Source organism: Neopsephotus bourkii, unplaced genomic scaffold (genome assembly GCF_033783945.1).
Source record: "Neopsephotus bourkii isolate Nb327-2 ecotype Australia unplaced genomic scaffold, CSIRO-AGI_Nbou_v1 NB_53, whole genome shotgun sequence".
Classification (NCBI taxonomy): Eukaryota; Metazoa; Chordata; class Aves; order Psittaciformes; family Psittacidae; genus Neopsephotus; species Neopsephotus bourkii.
The window spans coordinates 11,231,065-11,253,352 of record NW_026900570.1 but is presented as its reverse complement, the minus strand read 5'-3'; the positions used below and the strand labels follow the sequence as shown (position 1 = coordinate 11,253,352).

The 22,288-nt window shown below is 46.3% G+C and overlaps 1 protein-coding gene across 1 annotated transcript; it reads left to right on the top strand.

Moving 5' to 3' along the window:
* Positions 1-408: 408 nt before the first annotated feature.
* BAMBI (BMP and activin membrane bound inhibitor) lies at positions 409-5,252 on the top strand. Its single transcript, XM_061350864.1, has 3 exons — positions 409-680; positions 3,697-3,987; positions 4,448-5,252. The coding sequence occupies exons 1-3, from the start codon at positions 605-607 to the stop codon at positions 4,864-4,866; spliced, it is 786 nt and encodes a 261-aa protein (XP_061206848.1). The 5' UTR covers positions 409-604; the 3' UTR covers positions 4,867-5,252.
* The last annotated feature ends 17,036 nt before the right edge of the window (positions 5,253-22,288 follow it).

Sequence of the window (22,288 nt, the reverse complement as noted above, 5' to 3'; positions counted from 1 at the left end):
GATCTCTATCTCGGCAGAGCCCCGGGGAGCCCGGGGACCTGCACTTAGTGCCCGTCATTGAATTAAGCAGGGTTAATGGCCCGCCCAGCCGGCCCGCCCGGAGCCGGAGCCGGAGCCGCCGCCGCCGCCCGGGGGCGCCGCGGGCGGGAGCGCACGTCGGGGCCGCGCCCGCCGCCGGTGGGGGGGAGGGAAGGCGTGGCGGCCCTGCCCGCGGCACAGCCAATGGGGCGGGGCGGGGCAGGAGGCGGGGCGAAGCGGACCGGCCCGCGCCCGGCGCCGGAGGTATTTACGGGGCGGGAAGCGGCTCCGCCGTGTCAGTGAGGCGGCGCCCGCCGGGCTGGAGAGTGTACGCTATTGCGGTGCTGCTGCCGCCGCTCCAGGGGACGGGGGCTCCGCCGCGGCGGCGAAGGGAGGGGAAGGCAGGGAGCCGCGGCCGTCGCCCCTGCACACCGCAGCGGTGGCCGCGCAACGGCTCTGCCCGCAGGCGAGCGGCTCCTCCTCGGTGCTCCAGCGGGGTAGGGGCGGGCGGTGGCGGCGGCTCGGCCGTGCCTGCGCTGCGGGCTGTGGCGAGCGGCGCCGCTTCGCGAGGCGGGCGGTCGGGTAAATGGATCGCCATTCTAGCTACATCTTCATCTGGCTGCAACTGGAGCTGTGCGCCATGGCCGTCCTGCTCACCAGAGGTGAGGCCGCGATGGGGTGTTTGGCGCCGGAGTAGCCGGAGGGGACCTGGGGGCTGCGGGGAGCCGAGCCGGGGTAAACGGGACGCGTGAGGAGGCCGGGTGCCAGAAGGGGAGCGGGGCGAGGAGCGGCTACTGAACCGGGGAAGCCCGTCAGTGCGGAGAGGCCGGTGCCGCTGCCGCCCCATGGCGAGGGCGCGGGTCGCGGCGGGGCCTGCGATGTGTCGGGAGCCCCTCGCGAAGCTGTTGTTGACGAGCGGCGGCGGGGAGCCGCCGGGTGTGCGCCCTCCTGTCCCGTCCAACCTGGCTGCCCGTGCTGGTCAGTCGGAGAGCGGGGACCCGCGGTTGTCAAAGCGGGAGCTGCGCCCGGCCGCGGGCAAGCCCTGCCCTCTCACCGCCCGCTGCGGGGCTGGGGCTGGAGCCGGAGCTGGTGTCTGACCGCCCGGGCAGCGCCTCCGGGCAGAGGCGACCCTCTGGCTGCTTGTAATCGCCGTGCTGCGGGGAGGAGGTTAAGGGATAGGTTAGCGCGGTGATGATGTGCGACGGTATTTATTTATTTTGGAAGGCAGGCTGTAATTAACCCTAAATAACAGCCCTTGCAGCGTGCAGGGGGAGCCGGCTGGCCCCATCAAAGCGGGCAGAACAGGGAGTGACTGAGTGATGTGAAGTCGCAGATACTGAAACTATGTGCCTGATAATGATATAATTAGGGGATCACAGACTTCTGGCTGCTGCTGACTTCAAAAGCTTTAAGAGAAGCCTGCAGTCTCTCCTGTAGCCATCTTGACTAAAAGCAGACATTTTTCTTTAATAGCTACGTACAGTAACAAGAAAGAGGAGGGAACAGAAGGGCATTGTTCACTGTTTCAAAATACGAAATACCCTTTCTGGCTTTTTGCATAGCACAGGAAGAAACTTTATGAATTGACAGAAATACAGTTTTAATACAGTAATACAAAGTCCATTTTGTTTCCCCGAGAACGTGGCTTTAATTAAAAAGCAGTTGAATTAACCTGATGACTAGCCTGTCAGGTTTTGTTTATAAGATTGTCTTAAGTCAATAAAATGTAGAATTTTAAGTGTGATTATATAAACACTTAAAATGGAAGTGTGTGTGTTGTTTCACTTTCTTCTCGTGCTGTACTGAGGCTCAATGAAAGGACTTTCAGCCCTGGTGCTGTTCCTTGTTTGCATCTTATTTTTAATTCATAAAATTAGAAAATGATGAAAAGTTGGAGGGTTTTTTTTGTTGTTGTTTTGGTTTTTGTGGGTTTTTTGTGGGTTTTTTTTTACAGAGGTTGCGGGAAAATCTCACACAGAATGCTTAGAAAATGATTGAGTCTTTTTTTCCATAGCATGCTGGATGACAGCGTGTGTGAATGCACAAAAAATTAGGTTACTTGGTCTAAAAGCCCAAGGGAATTGAACTGGAGACAGTAAGACACTCCATCATTTGGCTTCTATTAGCAGAGTTATTAAGGAGCAGCGGGAACTTCAAGGCCTGGAGCCCGCAGTAGCATTTTGGGAAAGTGTTGAGGTAGGGCTGGAGAGGGGAAGCTAACTTGGTTGGGATGATTTTTAAACGTCTTTTGGGATGCTTTTTAGGTATGGGGTGGTAGGAAGCTTCCTGAGAAGGGGTGGCAGCAGGGAAGCCTGTAGACTGATTTTTAAGTGCAGACTGTAAAGTAAGACGTCCAGCAATTCAGTTGACTGTGAAAGCCTTGGTGCTGCTGTGATGACAAGTACATCAGGCACATTGGAAGTAGTTTTGTCCGCTCTTCTAAGGATGGTTCTAAAATCTGGCCTTCTCCTAAACCTTGGATCAATGGCACATTGAATTATGTTTGAGTTGCAACTTGCCTAGAAAGAGTACGTTTTCCCTACAGTGCAGGACATGTATAATTCGTACCAGAGCAGTTTGCAGAGCACAAAATAAAGAGTTTTATGAAGGGAACTTTTTTATCGCTTCCTTCAGGAATTTTTGAGGTTTCCCGAGATATTTTTTTCATAGAGCTGGTAGAGGATTTTCAGTCTTAAGTGTTTCCCCTTTTGACTGCATGTTGGATGGCATGCAAGATTGGGGAGGAGTGAGAGGGAGCTTTGAGCCTTGAAATTTCACCCCATTTAGTAACTTTACATTCAGCTTGGGAGACATTGACTATGGTGAACATGTTAATTGTGAACCTGCACTGTTTCTGTTTTAGAATACTGATTAAAAAAAGCCTTTTTGCGTGAAAAACTGCTTAAAGAATTATTTATTTTTTTTTCTGGAGAAATTGCAAATAGTCGCCTAGTTTCATGCAGTAAAAGCCTTCATGACTGGGAGACTTGGATGGTAATGGTTGTAGCTAATAGCTTTATAAGGTGTTAGTTAAACCTTTTAAATTTTGGCACAGTACTGAGAGGTAATAAACAATTCAGCATTTCCGACTGTTTTGGGTTTGGTTGGTTTTTTTTTCATTTATCACGCAGATATTTAAACCCAGTATTTTTGTTGTGTGCTTACACCCAGTTGAAAATGCATTACCTTTGCAAAAATATATTGCTGTTCCTATAGTAATGGTTTAAAACATAGATGTGACTTCCTGTAGGGCTGAAGGTGTGTATTGCTTTTAAAATAGGGGTTTCACTTTAAATGCAGTTTAATGCAACTGCTGACAGTGAGTGGAAGTAGTTGTAAAATGGTCTTGTTAGTTATTTACCTTGGAAAAAAAGCCACTATGACCGTCCTCTCCCAGTGCCTCTTTTAGTGAAATGGTCTTGCTTTAATTCAAAGGACTATGGTACTAGTAATTAAAACAAGTGCCCTAAGGCATTTGCAGGGATTAAGGTTACAGCAGGTAGGCACTGTACAGCGATCAGAAGGAAAACCCTGCTCTCATGGATTTACAGTCTAGAGGAGTATCCCAAAACTGGCACTGAGTTTGATTTTGTGATGCTTGTGGCTAGTAAGAGTGCCTGGTGAGGTGTCGTTAATGAGCTAAATTCTGACCTTTATTGCACAATTTTTATTTTTTAGGTGAAATTAGATGCTACTGTGATGCTGCACACTGTGTTGCGACTGGCTATATGTGCAAATCTGAGCTTAGTGCCTGCTTCTCCAGACTGCTTGATCCTCAGAATACACATTCCCCACTAACTCATGGCTGCTTGGACTCTATTGCAAGCACAGCTGATATCTGCCAAGCCAAACAAGCACAAAACCACTCTGGCACCACCACCGTGTCCACGTTGGAATGCTGTCATGAAGATATGTGCAATTACAGAGGACTACATGATGTTTTGTCCCCTTCCAGGAGTGATACTTCAGGTAGGGCAAGGAAGCTTCAGAGAAATCTCTCTTCTGGCTGTTGGGCTGGTGGTAGTGAAATCCTTGTATGTCTGCTATTGATTTAGTTGTTGCTGTAAGTAGAGACACCAGAGGGGGGAGTGGGTGGTTGGATGCTGGGGAGCAGCATTTCAGCTGTAATAGCTTTTTTTTTTTTTTGCCTGCATTAATGGTAAAGGTCGATCTTGACAACTTGTTATTGATTGCTTCTAAGAAGCAATGGCAGTGGTATTCCTAGTTAAATTGGCTATCAGGATAAGAAATTCCATGTTATAAATAGCCTTAAACTCATCTTTTTTTCTTTGTAAGAGTATTTTCAGTAGATGCTGCAGAGTGTGTAGCTGTTGCTCCTTAAGCTTCTCACTGTGGCATTTAATGGAGTTGCTTATATATAAATCAGTTGTTGATACTGAAATAAGCTTCAACATTTTTCCCTTTGCAGGACAAGGGAGCAGATATCAACATGACAGCAGCAGGAATCTCATCACCAAGGTGCAGGAATTGACCTCTTCGAAAGAGTTATGGTTCAGGGCAGCAGTAATTGCTGTTCCTATAGCTGGTGGGCTAATCTTGGTGCTCCTTATCATGCTGGCCTTGCGAATGCTCAGGAGTGAAAATAAGAGGCTGCAAGATCAACGACAGCAAATGCTCTCCCGTTTGCACTATAGTTTTCATGGACATCATTCAAAAAAAGGGCAGGTGGCAAAACTGGACTTGGAATGCATGGTGCCTGTGACTGGTCATGAGAACTGCTGCATGACCTGTGATAAAATGAGACATTCAGACCTCAGCAATGATAAAATTCTTTCGCTAGTCCACTGGGGAATGTACAGTGGACATGGGAAGCTGGAATTTGTATGACCAATTATTTGTTTTTTAATCTGAGCTAAACTTACTCTCTGAACTCTTGAAGGCCTTTGGGTTCTGCTGGACAGGAGCACTTTATCTTAAAACAAAAACTCTCATAAATCATCTTTGAGAAACAAAGGACCTCTGCAGACAGAATCTTGGATATTTCTTCTGAAGGATTCCAAAAGTTGTCTTATTTGCACAGAGTAAAATACACTCAAATGTATTGTTTGCTTTAAAGTTATGAAAGCAAAAATTAGAAGTTGTAAACACTGTCACCAGGGTTATCTGAACTGTAGGGAGCTGAGAACTGAGTTATTATAATAAACTGTATGCAAGCTCCTATGTTTCCTGACTTAATGTAAAGATTTTTTTAAATATATATATTTTGTCTGAAACTTGCTTGTGGTTTTTGTTTTGGAAAGCAGTTCCTTTTGGGGTGGTGGTGGGAAACAGATCAAGGTGGTATGTATGGTAATGTTCTGTATAACAACTAGATTCTGAAAATGGAGTTTTCTTGCTCTGTGAGGGGAAATTAAGTGGTTATTCCAGAGCAAAGGTGGCAGCTTTATTTTATACTTCAAGTAGCAGCGAACCCACATCCTCAAGTCTTGGCTGTTGTGTTTTACTCTTAATCTCAGTGAACTCTCCTGTAGTGTTGTGATAACTGTTTCATCCTCTCTGGTAATGAAGAAGCGCTGCTTCTCCCTGCACAAAACGCATCCAAGTGGCTCCTAATTCTTCATAACTGTTTTTCCTCCCTTTGTTTTAATTCTGTTTTCTGAGGGGTTTTTTCTTTCATCTTTTACTTGCTTGGGGACAGGAAACCCTAAAACTTCAGCACCTACTCTGCTGTGTGTGTATGTATGTGTGTGTATGTATATATATATATATATATATATGGGTGGCTGGTTTTTTTTTTTTTCTACTGATAACCCCTGTGGGCCCAGTGGAAAACATCTACCTTGTTCTTCTATAGTGTAACTCAGTATCACATGCTGCTACTTTTGTGTGGGACTAAAGAATAATCTGTCTCCTCCTTTACGCTGTTCTTGCCTAGGCTTTTTTCCCTGCCAGTATTTGTGTGCTTAGTTGTTTTACTCCTTCAGCTAGCTGGCTTCACTTGATAATATCATTTATTTGGTGCCTGGTTGCTAAAAACAAACAAAACCTCTGGATTATCCAAGGAGCTTATTGCATTTATTTTTCTTGCTTTATTAGACTTTGCTGAAGTAATTAAAGTATACTTGTTTAAAAGGCAGATGCCCCATCGTGGTGAAAGAAGAGTTCAAACTGCTGCTGCAGAAGATGGTACTTGGCAAGAGTCTAGTATTTGTCTGTGTTTAAATAGCTTTAGAAACTGTTTTGTCTCCTGTTTTGATTATGAAGCTGAGCCCCTACTGCTGCCACCAGTAAAAAGGGGGTGTCACAAATGGGGTTACAACATCATTGCAGCACTGCTCTGGTTTCTTGTGCCGCTTTATGATTTGCTGGGATGTAAGCAAGGGGAACCTGCCACTCCAGGTCACAAGCTGGTGTTCCTGAACGCACACATAAACTGTGTGGTAGGCTTGTTGGAGAGAAGTTGGTCACTTGGCTTTGCAAACAGAGGCATGGATACTGCTCATTTACCCCTACAGTTAAACACTGATACTGGCTGAGTGTGGTGAGAGCCTTGGGAAAGCCAAGGTCCCACATGCCTATGGTGGGCTGTAAGAGTGTGGTTTAGAAGGATTAGTTTCATCTGTGTTCCTCAAGCTGCTGACTCCTATTATCTCATTGAAGTGCCTGGAGAGTTGGTTTTAATGCAGAGAACTGTGCTCTCTGATTCCTACCTTTTTCTGCTGCTGAAGTTTTAAGAAATTATGTGGTTTCAACTGCTGTTGGAATGTGGCCGGTGCTCTTCTGGCTGACCTTTTGAAGCACTGTTTTCCTATACGTGCTCTGCCCTTCCTTTGCACTGATCTGAAAGTCTAGGGTAGTTTTTAGCTCTGCCAAGTGTATTATATTTGGGAATGACTGGCTGGGAAGATTATGCTGAAAGTGATAAACCTGAAATACTGTCTGTCAGCCGTAGCTCATGGTAGTTAGGATGACTAGACACGTTAGAAGATCTAATGGCTAAACTTTTCAAGTGCTGTCTCCAGAAATCTGAGGGAGCACATTGTATAGTCATTTAAGCATCCTATGACCTTCACCACTCTTTTGCTGCCGATTTGAATACATAAGGCCCTATTTATGCTTGCCATTGAAAGGCCAGTAAGACTGGGATGCTCTAATTGGCCCCTTGCTGTGGAGATCTTTTAAAGAAGAAAAGAGATTGTTTGCCTTCCCCTGCAGTCCTGGAAGCAGGGCCACCCGAGTTGCTGGGGACAGCACCCGAGTTAGTGGTTGCTGGGGTTGCTCTGCGGTATGTGTGGTTTAGGTGTGGTAGCTGATACAGCCTAGAAGTTTCTGGGCTGCCAGCTTTCTAAGGATGAAATCTGGATTTCCCATTTATTTCAAAACCCATATTCAGGAAAGCATGTTGTGAGTTATGGTGTCTGTCTGGCCGCAGCCATATGAGTTATGGAATGAGCCCCAAATCTTTTCACTAAAACTACTAATTGTAGAATCCAAGGAGTGTCAGAGCAAGCAGTAGCCATCTGTACAGTTAAATTTCTGTTGTGGCTGCTTATATTGCCTGCCAAACTCAGCAATACCAGCTTTCCCTTACACTTTTTAGAAAGTTTGTATTCCCGTGACAAGGGGGGACCTTAGTGATGATCCATGGGTCTCCCAGCTGCTGGGTGCTGAACGTGTGTGGAACAAGGCGGTCCTAGACATCCACTGCATGCAATCCATTGAAGCAGGGAGCAAATGTTAAAAGCTGAAGGGCTTGGCCAGAGGCTGGAGGCCAAAGAGGTGACACAGTAGGTGATGGCTATCCTTTTAAAATGCATTTGATTTAGGATTTGTCATTGTCCTATGTACTGTCAGATTTCCCCTGCAGACAATAGCAGACACTCCTTTGTTTGAAACCTCTCTAAGCCCTGGAGCATAAGGACAACCCTCTCTATTTCTAACTGAAACAGTCTCTTGGATTGGAATAAATAAAATCAAACATCCAAGATGTAATTTAGTGTTTCCTGTGCCTCTCTTTCCTTGATTCTTTCCTCAAAACAGTAATGGTTGTGGTTTTCATATGTCTCCGCTTTTCCCTGCTTTGAGAGCCGCTGGGTTGGTATGTCTCCTCTTAACTCCTGCTGAACTGATTCTATTAAAACCCCCTTACTCCACAGGGGGCTTGACCTTTTTCTGAAATACCAAATGCGTCTGCTTTGGAAATCACAAACTTCTCCTCCTCTAAAGAGCTTGTAAATCTGGTTTCAATATTGGGTGATTACAGGCTGTGTAGAGAGCTTGAAAGTAAGCAGCCACTTCTGGTAGCAGAGTGCTGGAGCTGGGCTGCCTGCGCTGAGCTGCAACTCTCATTTTTCACCCCAGTGTGTGTCTAGCATAAAGCCACTGACGTCAGCAGATTCACCCTGGATTAGCAGTTGCTGGACAGACGGATGGATGGTTTACCTTCTCTTATCAGCTCCCTGGCATCCAGTTTGTGTTGTACAGCCACTTGCTGTGTTGTAAATCCAGCAATCTCACTGCAGGATGCTGCCCTGAAGAGCAAATACCCAGAAAAGACTGGGGAGAGAGAGCAAGGTTTTTCATTAGGCGTAATGGAAGTATTGGCACCTTCCCTTGCTGCTGTTGTGGCCACTACCACAAGGTATGAACAGGGAAAATACATTGCCAGGCTGCTTGTGTGGTATGGGATGTATCTGTTAGCTACAGGTCAGTGGGGTTCCAGAGTGAATAAATGAAAGCCGAATTTGGCCTTCCCTTTAAAAAAGAGGGAGATAAGAAGATTATTTCCCAAGCAAAAGAAGATCTATGGTCAAGAAAAGACCTCCATAATAAGGCACAAGTTGAGTGAATGAAAGAAGGTGGTCTCTGAGGGAGGCAAAGTTGTCTGTTTCTTTCTTTCAGCTGCTTTCCCAGGTGGAGATCAATGGAAGCATGTTTGTTTTGCTCCAGTGGCTGGTCACTTTGCAGGAAAAAACTCTTCCTTGTTTTGGTTCTAGGAGTTACTCGGGGAAATGGTATTTTAGATCTGTCACTGTGTTTTATTTCTGGAAAAAAGTTGTGGGGAGGTGCTGTAAAATTACGGTTATCTCTTGGGAGGCCCCCAGTGTCTCCAACATTATGAATCCTGGCTCCCTCTAAATAAACAACCAACCTCCTTTTCTTTGTTTCACCTCTAACCCTTGTCTGCAGCCTTTACAATCCCAGGGGGTGAATCCTGAACTAAAACAAACTGCAAGGGAAGGAAGCCAGGAGGGAGCCACAGTGCCTGCAGATTAACAGAGCCTCCTGCTCTCCAGCCAACCTTGACAAAAGGATTCAATCCTGAGCTGACCTTCAGGGGGAAAAGCAAAACAAAAACCACCTCGACTTGAACTTTCAAGGCTAGGAGTTTAGAGCTCGGTTTGATGTCTCCTACAGGGAGTTAGAAATGCCAAACACCTGTCTCACAAACAAAAATCCTAACAAGTTATCGGGACAGCTGAGCCCCAAATCAAACGGCTTTGAAAAATCTAGGATTTGCTCATCCCTGTTTCCAAGTCATCCCTTGCTGCTAAAAGGGCATGAAAATGTGCTCTTGCTTTCCCAGTGTGATGCTCGAGACAAATATGTAACATTCAGTTAAGCAAATAGTGAGTTCTGTTGAAACATCAATATTTAGATTCAACTTTTCATGGAGTATTTCTGCCTAGAAGCAGGTTCTGCTCTCTTCCCTGCAGGCAATTATGTCATCAAAAAGACAGTAAAAAAGGCATTAATTTAGGATGAGACCTTTTTTTTAAAGAAGTTTTAATAAAAACTGGAATGGTATTTTTCTCTTTCTAGTTATCACACTATTCTAATGCATCTATGGACATGCAGTTGGGAAAAACTAGTGAAATATATTCTTTCCCTCCCCTTAGCTATCAGCTGCATTTAAAATATACTGACTTGAGATATCTTCAGAAGGGAACCCATCTTTAATTGCTTTTTTACCTATTAGATTAAACTTCTAGGATAGTGAAGCAGCAGGGAGATGAGTGCTTGCCTTTCTTTAAAGAACATTTCCATTTTTAAAAGGAGGGCAACCAAGAAAGAAAAAAAGAGGTAAAAGTGGCATTATGATGTACTTTCAGTGTCTGTCTGTGACTGAGAGTGGGCTGGTGGGGAAACGCTGGCCAGATAGTGCCGGAGTAGCCAGCATGGCTGCTGAGCATCAGACTGGTTTCACCCTAATGGTCTGCAGGTTAAAGAGCTAAATCCCCTTCCTGTCACTCGGGAGGAAAATATTGGTGCAGTAAATCTCCTCCTGGCACTTGGCTATGACAACGGGGAGGGACAAGCAGTGCAGGCTCAGGATCCTGCCCAGGCTGAGTGGTGGGGATGCATGGATTTGTGTGCAAATCAGGGCTTGTGTCAAGCAGGTTGCTTTGAAATGCTCAATTTGTTTAGTTCTGGCTGTGAAGTAGCTATTTCATTGGTGGAAGAAGATTTATTAACCGATTTTTTATGGCTATCAACAATGGCTTAGCTCCAGCAGGGTCCCCAGCATTTTTATGAAGTACAGGGGGTTCCAGAGGCAGAGGTGTTTTATATTGTTCTTGTATTTTAACCCAGTGAACTAAGGCCTCTATCCCGCAAATACGTAAGGACGTGCATAATTCATGCTGGTCTCAGGGGGGCTGTTTTGTCACGGTGGCTGGCAGGGTTTTACTGAGCTCCACTCTGGGCACCTGCAGTGGTAGCAGGCCCATTGTTGAGGCGAGGGGGGGTTCCCTCCTGCCGTGCCTTTTGCTTTCTTAGAACCTTCTGTGTGGAGTTGAGAGTTAATGCTGCAAAACTGGCATTCAGTCATGCTACTGGTGGCCACTGGATTGGTGTTTTCCTCACAGTGGTGGTCTGGCTGCCCTGGCTGGAGGTGGTGATGGGGAGCGAAGGCCCACTGGACATGATTTGGGGTAATAATTTATATGGATGCACGTTCATTGGGAGCAGCCTCTCACCCACTCAGGAGCCTTGTCCTGGGCTGCAACTGGTTCTTCCCACAGGTGGTCTGGGGAGGAGCACCCTGACAATGCAAAGGAAAAGAGGGCTGCGCTCATGGTGTTCTACTCTGGCTCCTCTGCATGGTGAGACTGTGCTCAGGAGGGGGCATGTTTTAAAGGTTTTGAAATCATACCTGGTTTAGCTTCCCAAAGCCAAAGAAATGTCGCCTGGCAAATCCACACCATCCCTGCTCTGCGCTTATGGCGCATCACTGGCATGTGATGCTCAGGTCAAGCTGCATCTTTATGTGAGTGATTTCCAGCCATGGGGTCATGTGTTTCCTTCTTCCCACCCCTCCAGGCAGGAGCCCTGTGCTCTCCCCTGAGTGTGCTCCTGGTGCAAGTGAGAGCAGCATCAAGTGGCAAATGCAGCAGCACGGATGGTTCTGCAGCAGTCTCACTGCTGGCAGGATTGCTCTTTTCCATTTCTCTCTGCAAAAAGTTTCCATCACCTATGTCCTTTTTTCATTCTGCACACAAGAAGTCACAATGTGATTGCTAGGCCCACAAAAGACCAGTTCTCGAAGGCTACCAAGTGCCCAAAACCGTGTCTTTAGTTGTAATCAACCTCGTTTGCACACATGCATGATACCAAAGGGTATAATTCCATGAACACGTGCTATGGTTTTCCCACAAAACCCCCTCCTCAGACCTCGCTCCCTGACCACCTGGGCCCCTGGTGTGGCTGCCTGCAATCTCTCCTCAGCTCCTCATCTAGCAGTGGTGCTCCCCTCCAGCTCCCTCCCTCCCTTGGATGCCTTTCCCCGACCTCTCCCAGCAGGGGCGGAGGCCCAGGGGGCCCTGCCTGTGCTGGAGCAAACTCTCCCTGGCAACAGGTACGGTTCCCAGCCTCCCTAGCTGTTATCAGTCTGCAATAACCTTTCCCTTATTTGATTTTTTTTCCCCTAGGGGGACTGTAAGGGACAGCCACAACTATGTTTCTCCAGCCCAATTCCACCTGCCCGCTCACTGGTGGGAGGACAGACAGGAGCATGATCACCCAAAATGGGCTTTGGGGTGGGTGGTACCTGACCTCTGCTAGCCTCCATTGATGCGCAGCCTCACCTCAGGATGGGACAGGTCCAAATTCAGAGGTCTTTGTCTTCATAAATTAAAAGTATAAACCCAGCTCTCTTGGAAGTGGTTTGTTGTTGTTTTGGGTTTTTTTTGCATAGCTTTTATATCAGAAGCTGACAACATAATTTTTTTTTTTCTTTGCATGAACACGTGACAGAAATAAATCCTTCTTGTTTTTGTCTGTAAGAAATGCACCAAATTTTGGACCTGCTCAGACATTATTTTATTTATCATAATGCCAATGAAATTTGGCATAGCCTTTTGTTTTTAAAAACATCCTACGCCGAAGCATTGCCTTTCTAAATGTGTTCATAGGCTAGTGGTAAACTGCTTTACAGCAGCTTTTTGCTGCAGGATGGATTGACTGTGGGGTTCCTTAATCTCTGCCTTCACTATATGCTCTGTTATCTGTAGCCCGATTACCGCTGTGCTTTACTGACTGAGGGACATTTTTGTCTGTAGAAAGGTTGTCACCCTTTACCTCACTAAAACGAACTTTGTCCCTGTGTATCTGCTGGCGACAATCAATGCTCCTGTCTTCTGCAAGAGAAAGAGAGTCCCCTCAGCCCCAGGGACTTCCACAGTCCCATCAGGCTGCAACACTTTCCTAAGTCCCCTCCCTTGCTGTCCCCACTGAGTGAAGCAAAATGCTGGTGGTTCTGCTGGCATCTTGCAGCTTCCAGGAGAGCTGCCTCCAGGAGGCATTTTATGGCAAGCACCTTATCGTAGATTATGGCTGAGCATACACAAGCACTCCCAGTGACCAGTGTAATCAACTCTTTACTGGCATAATTTGACTTTATTTTCTATTTACACAGGGAGGCTTGGGTGGAGTGTTATGTACATGGTATCAGAGGAACAGTCTGCTCCACCTTGGAGCTGCACGCGTGCTGGAGCCAGAGCACCCGCCGCCCCGAGGGCTTCAGGAGCTCTTTGTACTCCAAAGCAGTTTCCTCACATGCGGGAGGCATTTGACTTTCACCTATCAGTGCCTTAGCAAGCAGATTATAATGGCCCAGTAATCTTCAGTGCATGGCCAAATATTCAACGACATTTCCTGTTTCTAAATGGCAATTGATGAGCCTGAAGTAACAGTACTGAGGACAGCACTGAGCAGGTGCCTGTTGAACACAGCTACTCTCTCATCCCAACAGTGGATCTCTTCTGATACTGCATCCCTAGCTACATATTAATATTTGGTAATTCATGAACAATTTGTAAATTTGGGATGGGTGATGAAATACCCTGGGAACAAATATGACAAATTTGTAAGTAAGTAGTTGCCAGTATTGGGATTCCAGAGTCGCGTGCTCTTGAGGAAAGAGCTGCATCAGGACAGAGACGGCCTGATGCCTGCTTGATCCCAGGTGGGCATGCTTTCAGTGGATTTTTGCCTCAACACCATTTGATAGATATACCCAACGGCAAGATTACGGGGATCTGCTACCTATATGAGCCAGTGAAAATGAATTAGAAGCACAATATACTGGTATAGTTTCCAGCTTTGGTCACAACCTTTGGATAGTTGCACTGGGTAAAGGTCCAATGAGATGGCTGCAACCACTGTTAGGAAGTGTATGGGATTCAGCTCAATTGCCTGCCGCTCTTCTGTAATGCTGTATTATATGTACATAATTTCTGTGGATTGGGTGACTTTGGGACACAGGGTACTCAGTGCTTCATAGTGCTGCAGCAGGCATCACCCCCCTGAAACTCACAGCTCCTGGAGAAGGGAAAGCAATGACCAGAACTGGCTCCATGGTGATGGGAGCTGCTGGGTGCCCAGCAAGGGCAGGTTTCTCCCAGGAGGATTTCAGCTCCTTAAACAGGCCAGCTTGCAGTCAGAGCACAGAGATGAGCTTAAACTTGGAATGAAATACCTAACTTAAGGCTGCAGAGGCTGGCAACCTGTGCTCACAGCCAGCCTGGGTCAGGTTGCCTTGCTGGGGCACTGTCACCATCACTGTCACTAAACAGTCCTCTGGGTTTTGCGTAAGTGACAGCTTGACCAAAGGTCTCCTGCCTCTCAGAAAAGCGTCCTATTTACTGACCTTTGGGTTACACATATACTAAAATACATAAAGTTACGTGTTTATAAAACTTAAAAATAAAATGAGTCTTCTGGCTGAGGCTGGAATTAGGTCATTAATTTATGTATCAGTACCACATGATTTGTTGTATCATAGTGTAGTGGTTTTATATAATTCATAGCATATTCAAGACAACCTGAGGTATTTGAGTGTCCTGCCCAGTTGACTGCACACTCATACTTTGCTCTTCTTGCTTCCTCTGGCCAATATTTATGTTCTCCAGGTAGGAAGAAGACTTCACTTCTCCAGGATTTTTCAGGTCCATTCCAGAAATCAGCTGCAGGTCCACACTAAATATATCTATGTGCAATGATAGCTGCATATGTACAAGTGTGTGCAAGAAACGAGGGGTGTGTGGGTATGTACAAACATAAGTGCTTTTCCAGGCAAGGAGGCATGACAGCGCCTGGCTCTCCAAACCAGCCTTTGAGATGCTTGATCCTGCCCAGAGACCTGTTTCCAAGGGTGCTGTATTTCTGGACCATGTAGGGATGTCATCCTTACAGATGATCTTTCCAGAGCTGATGGGGACTTCTCCAGGACACTGGGAAGCAATCTACTTTGTGTCGTGGCAATACTTTCTGCCCAAAAGGGCTTGCTGCCCAGAAGTTTCTGTAACCTTCCGGAAACAGGTTACAGAAACTTCCCCAGAGTTCACACCAAATTAGAAACGATTCCTTGGAGTTTTTTTCCTTCTTTTCCCACCAGCCAAGAAACGTTCACACTGTTTATTAAATATAAGAAGAATACTTAGAATGCTGCTCTAAAACTATGTGTGCAGGGGAAACCCCTGCTTGGCCAAGGGAGGAAACAGTAGAGACATAGCAATAATTACTGCTAAGCCTGTTTATGTTTGTTCTCCCCAAAACACGAAGAATGAGAGTAAGTACAGTTAGTCACCAGCCCCTGCTGGGGGAGTGGAGGCTGATGAGTCATGGCCACACTCAGCTTTGTCCCCAGAGGGGTCAGTGCCAGTGCCCAGACCAGAGTGGCTCCTGCACCCCCTCTCCCTGGGGACAGTGGCCCGAGGGTTGGGGTGTTGAAGGGAACCAAGTGATTGTCCTACCACCCTTCCTGCCTGGCGGTACTATGGAATACTCACTGGTATGAAAGGATGGGATTGCTTGTCCACAGGATCTTTCTACTCTCTGGGTGGTGCTGTGCTGGTGTTCCAGTTCGTGCTTCAGCTGCATGGATGATCAGGCCACTTCCTCACTCCTGTCCAAAAAATTGTAGCTGCAGATGGTGCAGGCAATCAGGCACCCCAGAGGAAGGGATCTGCAGGAATCTTTTCAGCCTGCTGTCTATAAGGTGTATTTTTAGAACCTGTTCCAGTTGGTGACTGGGATGAGTCCCAAGCAGATATATATTACTTGAGATTTTCCTGCCTAGTGAGTGCGCAATGTTACCACACGAGCATCTTTTGAAACTTCTCTCTGATTTCTCGGCTGTGCCCCCTCAAGGCAAACAGATGAAAGTTTAATCCTCTCCCCTTAGCATCTCTGAATTGCAAAGTCTTTGTCAAAATGGAGCCTGAGATCTTAAAACCTAATGCTTTTTCCTAGATATTGAGATAATTGCTATGGGCTGGACACAAGGAGAATAAAGAAGCCAGGCTAGGCAAATGGGAAATGGCAGCAAGTGAGAAGTAGATAATGGAAAAAGTAATTCAAAATTATTTTCTTCATGTCTCCATATACCTATTCATTGCTAGGACAAATGGAAATAAGCTTAATGGATTCTTCTCTGGTCTGAAGGTTTGAGACTAGGTGAATTGAATTTCTGCCAAATTAGGGAAGAGTCTGGGCATTTCCTATCCAACAAAATGAGAGGAAAGCAAAACAAAAGAATTAAGGAGTCTTTTCATATTCCAGATTTCTAGTAGCTTACGAAGCATTGCAAGTGGATGTGGCAAAAAAAAGGGTCACTGTGTTCCATCTTGCTTCGTACTGAGAAGCAGTCCAGGTGTAAGGCTCATCAGGTAGAGAAAGGAAGCAAAGCTTAATTGCTTTGGGTTGGATCATCCTTGGGTAGGGGATGCCATGGCAGGCCTGATCTGCTGTTAGTGATGGCCATTTTTGCAGGGGAATGCTGAAAGAGCTGATGTCTCTTACAGCCACAGTCCGAGGGCGCTGAGTTCCTTCTGTGATGGCTGTGGTTCTGCGGACAGCTTTTCCCCCCAGAGGTTGTTTGGAAAGCAGAGGCTCTTCACAAGTGCCTCTGTAAGTGTGTGTTCAGCCCTGTATGGGTTTACAGACACCAGGAAAAAAAAAAATAACAAGCACAGCAAAGGATTTTGTTTTCCTGTGTGCACAGCAGGCCAATTGGCTCTGCAGGTTTATTATTGTAAATCAGTTATCTGTGTAGTTCTTGCTATCTGAAAGAAAGTGGATGACTGCAGATGGATATAAAGTGATGTTTTCTCCTGAACAGGAAGAATAGCAGTCCTGAAGATGCTTTGTCAGATACCTGTTGCTGCAAACCAGCTTTGTGGTATTGACTTCAGCAAGACAACACTGATCTCAGCATCTCAGGCTCTAGGAATGGGCATTTCCTTATGCGTCATGGTTGTGGTTTTATTTAATCCTTGTTGTACATAGTCAATAACAGGAAGACTCTTGTGACATTTCTAATTGGCAGCAAGAGATCATATGCTTGCAGAAAATGTCCTGTGTGAAATCACGTCTTGAAAGCAGTGCCTGTGTAGAACAGAGTGGGAGGAAGGCCCTCTGGGTCCCCAGGCAGGAGCTGCATTCCCCTAACCTTTGGTTTAGTGATAGAAATTTGCCCCAGAAAGAATCTTAGGGTTTGGCTGTTTATGTCCATCAAGAAACCATGGAAGAAGTGGGAGCAGCTAATTCAAGTATTTGGTGATAATATCAGCAGGGTAGGTGTTTTTGTTGCATAGAAAATGTGTAGCTGTCCCTTGCAAACTGGATGTGCAATGTAAAGTATTGCAGCATGTGACAGGAACAGCTTATGCACATCTCCCAGGTATATCAGTCCAAACAGTGAAATCAAACATAACTTTTCCTGCGTTGACATAATGCGCATTGCAGTTTCAGTCAATCATAGCACACACACACAAAAAAATAATGGAAGGCAAACTACAAAAATGATCAATGAAGCTAATTACAGTTCTCAACGAGGGAGATAATAGTGCAACAGAGAGTAAATACTTATTAGCTCTAAGCAGCATCCTGTTATCTGTATGAAAAATAAACACATTTATCTAGGCATCACCTTAATGGCCCAAGCTATGAAGAGGCGGTGTGCTTACTTCATCCAGATGTTGGCATGATTTATCACATCTGGTGGAAAACAGAAGAAGCTCCATGATGCTAATGAATATAAAACAGGTCTGAATGGCCAACTGGACCTTAATATTCACCTCAGCTCTTGCCGGGACACCAGGCTGTTGCCTTACAGCTATGGCAGGTGTTAGGTATTACTTGGCAATATGCTATACATTATATATGTAATATGGTACTTTATGCAACTTCTCTCCCTCCTGGCCATCTGTAATCCTTTCGAAGATCTCATTAGCCCTAATGCAAAGTTAACGGGCACTTAGTTTAAAGGCAGGTAGGACATGCTGGGGGCCTCTAGAGCCAAGATGGCACAGGATTTAAGTCTCCTCTTTGAGATCCACATGACAGCTTTGCTGAAAGCTGTTGTGGTTTCATGTCTGGAGGTGCTAAAAATCCCAGTGGTTACAGGGTGGGTGGCAAGTGCTCAACACCTCTGGATGTCAGGCCGGGCATGTCCTCACTGGCTATCTCTCTTCAACCATCTCCAGTTTATTGCCACTAAAGCCTTTAGCTCTGTCTCAGAGGCTCTCCATTAATGGCATAATGAACTGATACAATGCTAAGTCAAAGGATTCAGAGCTAGTGTGCAGTAAACATAAACATATGTTTAGTGTTGGGTTATAAACTACTGTAGCCAAAGTGGGCAAGTGTTATAAACTTCAAACACAAACCAGATGCGAGTTAATTAGAGGCATGAAAGTGATGACAATAGAAGTGAGCTGTAGCAAGGAAATGAAATGTTAGTTTAGTCAGAAGTTGCTGCAGCTTTGCCTTACACTGGAAATGCCTTCAGTCTCAGCTGAAGATGGGAAGGCATAGACATATTTTATCAGGACAGCCAGGCATGTTGCCCATATGCCAGAAATGTAAGTCACTGTTACGAATGAATGCTCGAAGGAAACAATCTGGCAGGCTTTTGAAAGCTGGGAATTAGCTTGCCATGAGGTCAGCTCAGGCTGAAGCTGGGCTACAACATGTATGAAGGTTCTGTGCCCTGTATCAGTGTGGCCAGGTCCCAGGCCAGTATGGCCAAAGGGAAGCAGGTGTTCCACTGGTGTGTGCATCCCCTGGGAGAAGGGGACTGAGCTCCCTGGGCTGTGCTATGGGGTTGCAGCCCTCCCACCCCTCAAGAGCTCAGGTCTTCTCTTCCCCTCCAGCTTCCAGTCCTTGTTTCCATCCAGGAGAGACCTCGAGGCCCTGGCCACCGGCTGTTAGGTGCCCAGATGCTGGCATGAGCCCCAGTAAGGTGGTAGAGGTGCTTCGCCAAGACTAAACAACCCCTGTGACTAAAGGGTTGTCCATATCCCAGGGGTTGCAGTTGCTTCCTGCCTGGCTCTTGGCTTTCCTCCTCCCTATCACTGGAGAGAACAGACTTAGTGACTCTCTTCTTGCCAGTGACTGTTCTCCCTAGATGCTTACGCTCTGCTCATGTCTGTCATCTGACTAGTCCTAAAAGCAGTGGTTTGGAGTAGTCAGTGCTGTTTTATTCGGGTCCTGTGAACTGGCGTCCTCCAGGGTCATGCAGCTTTCAATGACTTGCATGGACATTGTAAAAGAAGAGGGGTGTCTGATGTTGGAGGGAGAAGAAGATTCCCAAATAAATGCCTTAATAACAGGAGCTCTGAGGTAGCTACAGAAGCCTTGGATGTTTATTCCCTTGCCTCTTAGTCCTGTGAAAGGTTGCTCTTGGGCACAGACAGACCGTCTTTGTCCTCCTGGAGTGCTGGTCTGATGTTCTGCCCTCCAACACTTTCTACAGCTCTGCCTCAGACAGATTTGGGAGCCAAAAGGGCTACCCACAAAGAAGATGGTTTAAAATAGCTCCCCTGATAAAAAGAGCATTGCTGTTCTGCTGTTTCTCCTTTCCTACAACCCTTACCTGTGGGCACCGGTGGTGCCAGACTCCAAGCTTCTGCACCCATGGGTCCTGGGGCTAGCAGGCTGCTTGAACCTCTGCTGCTGGGGCACCCATTCACCCCATCAGTATTGCTGTATGGCACTGGTGCCTTCTCCTGCCGTCGCACAGCTGGTGGAGCAGAGAAGCTCACCCTGGCACTTAGCAACCCTGCCCAGTCCAGCCCTGTGTCCCGGCACCCCTGTGCAAGCCAGGGCCTCGAAGAGGTACTTGAGGGATTATCATCAGTGTAAGTCCTCCTCTGAATGAGAATTTCAGGTTGGGGCCTGAAACTGTAGCAGTTTGGAAAGCACCCAGTGGCTGTGCTGTCAGGGAGTGCTCACAAGCCGTAAAATAAAACCGTTGCCTAATTATAGTTTCACCAAGGGGCACTGTAATGCTATGATATTAACTCCTTTCACATAAACAGCGATGGGCAGGGGCTTGCCAGCAGTACGTGTACCTCCAGGAGATAAACAGGTAACGGTATCATGGTGCTGCCATCCAGACGGTAGACAGCTGCAATGCAACGAAGACGAAATTACAGGCACATTTACTCATTCTGTACCAGATTACATACGACTGGGGCAGGGATTGCACCCAAGTGTTATCCAGCCCTCCCTTCGCTGGCAGAAAAATCTGTGACTGGGAATTAAAAGACCATGGTGGAGCAAGGCAGAACAAAGAAGGGGCTTCCCACCATTTGTGGAAATTGAAATTGAAACAATCAGGACAAAAAAAAGGGCAGCAGCACAGGGAAGGTTGTAATTACTCTATGATTAGCTATTCATTTAATGAAATCACACACCAGCACAGTGCTAATAGGAGGGTCTCTGCTGGCCGAGAGGTGCAGGTTAAAGTGGGGAAGCTCACTCAGCTGGTGTTGATATTTTTATTTGGGGAATGCTTTTCCCCTTTAATTATTGTAGACAACATGATTAACAAAAAAAACCAGAAAACCCAAACTGGACTGCTGGAAATGACTGCACCTGGGGGGAAGGATGGGGAGGTGCGCTGGTGGGGGTTTCTGTCCACACCAAGCTGGTTCTTGGTGCTGGGTGCTGTGGTTCCCATGCTGTGGTGAGAGATGGGCAGCAGGACACGGCAGTGCTGGAGTCAGCTCTGCGGCACAGGCATGGGCTGGCTGCGATGACCCCTTCTCCATGTGTGCGCTTGCTCTGGGAGGACATGCTGTGCAGGAGTGGTTGGTAAGTGCATGGTTGAGCAGGGAGTGGGAGCAGAGCCATGTCTCAAAACCCAGGCTTGCAAGAACTTTTGGTGCCCTGAGCAAAAGCTGTATGTTGGTTACATCCCTCAAATCTTGGAGGAAATAAATAGTTTGTTTAGAGCATCCAGCTCTTTGTGTATTAGGTGAAACAATGCTTCAAAGTCACCTGTGGTGAAGCACTCCCGTGCAGGTAACTTAAATGGGTTTCCTTACACAAGAAAGGGTTGCTCACACAGGCAAGGGAAAGGACTGGAAAAACTCTGCCACAATGGTGCAAGGTCATATTTCATTTCTGTAGTGCTTTGTCTCCCCCCCCCCCCCCCAGCAACCAGAGCAAAGCTCCAGTCTCTGAAGAATTCCCTTTCTAAAGATTGCCCAGCTCTCTTGCTGCTCCAAGATGTCTGTTAGGAGCTACTCAATTCACACATAAGGTATTTTGATTTGTGTGGATGTTGTGGGGTTTTTTTTGTTTGTTTGTTTTTGGTTTTGTTTTTTTTTTATTGAAAAATATCTTTCGCCTCCCTACCATCCCTCCAGGTCAGGATAGATGTTATTTGACATAAAAAGGGAGTTTTGGCGTGTTACATTAAACAGTCTTGATTTTAATGAGAAGCAATCACAGGTCCAAGGTAATTAACTGGGCTGATTTGGTGACTTGTCTCCCCAGTTCAGACTCAGCAGCACTGCCTGCTGCACAGTTTAGATGGCTGCTGTTGGACAACCCACAAAATAAGAGTTTTATCACCTTTCAGAATGTTTTTCTATTAATGTGAATTGTCACTGAGGGAAGTCCTGTGCTTTTACATGCTGCACCTCTGCAACAGGCTGCCCTTTGCTGCACATTTCTAAGTAGTGTTTGCCTCCAACAGCTCTGTTTCTGCGGAGAAAGAACAACACAGGTTTGGGTAGCATCATCTCTTACTTGCCAGCAGGGCTTCAGTGCTCACCTGGTGGGAGTTGCTTCCAGGACTGCAGGCCTCACATTATCGCACAGGTTTTATCCCCACCCATCCCTTCTCCCCTTTGAGTGAGAACAAGTGTATCAGCTGTATCATGGCTTTTGTTGCTTGGCTGCTTGCCCTCCAGGCATCACACCTTTCCACAGCTACTTCTAGCTTGTCATCAAATGGGGCACAGTCACTTCTGAGCCAGGCTGGACTTACACAGCTAAAGCAGAGAGACTCCGCAGCTCAGTGCCATTTTTACCCAGGGGCAGACCTTCACCAGCTTTGGCTTAACATGAATACCAATATCTGAATTTGGATCTGCTGGCCAAGGCTTTGATGTAATGTTTACTGTGCAATAAAGCTTCTCTGATATAAACCAAGTGAAAGTATCATGCTTGGCTGAGTATAACAGGACATGTTCTCTGCACAAGCTGTGTTAGGCTTTGCATTAGAGTCTGACAGCTCTTGATGTCTCTCCTAACCATTCCTGTTGAATGTTTGAATCATTTTAGGAGAACATTAGAGATTATTTAACTGAAATAGCATTGAGAGATTTGAAGGCTCCAAAGATCAGCTGACTTTTAAAGGGAAAAGAAAGTATTTCCAACCAAACCAAGGGTTATGCTGAAGGTTCATTCTTTATTTGAAGACAGCTTAAGAATGATTTAACAGGGTTAACTTCAGAAAGAAATATCCTGAAGTCCTCTAGGAGACATATTCTTGCAAGACTGCCAGCTAGTT

Excerpts from the sequence above, each read along its gene's own strand:
- BAMBI (XM_061350864.1), top strand. The coding sequence starts at position 605 with ATGGATCGCCATTCTAGCTACATCTTCATCTGGCTGCAACTGGAGCTG. Across the intron at positions 681-3,696 it reads GGCCGTCCTGCTCACCAGAG|GTGAAATTAGATGCTACTGT; the intron begins GTGAGGCCGCGA and ends TTTATTTTTTAG. Across the intron at positions 3,988-4,447 it reads TTCCAGGAGTGATACTTCAG|GACAAGGGAGCAGATATCAA; the intron begins GTAGGGCAAGGA and ends TTCCCTTTGCAG.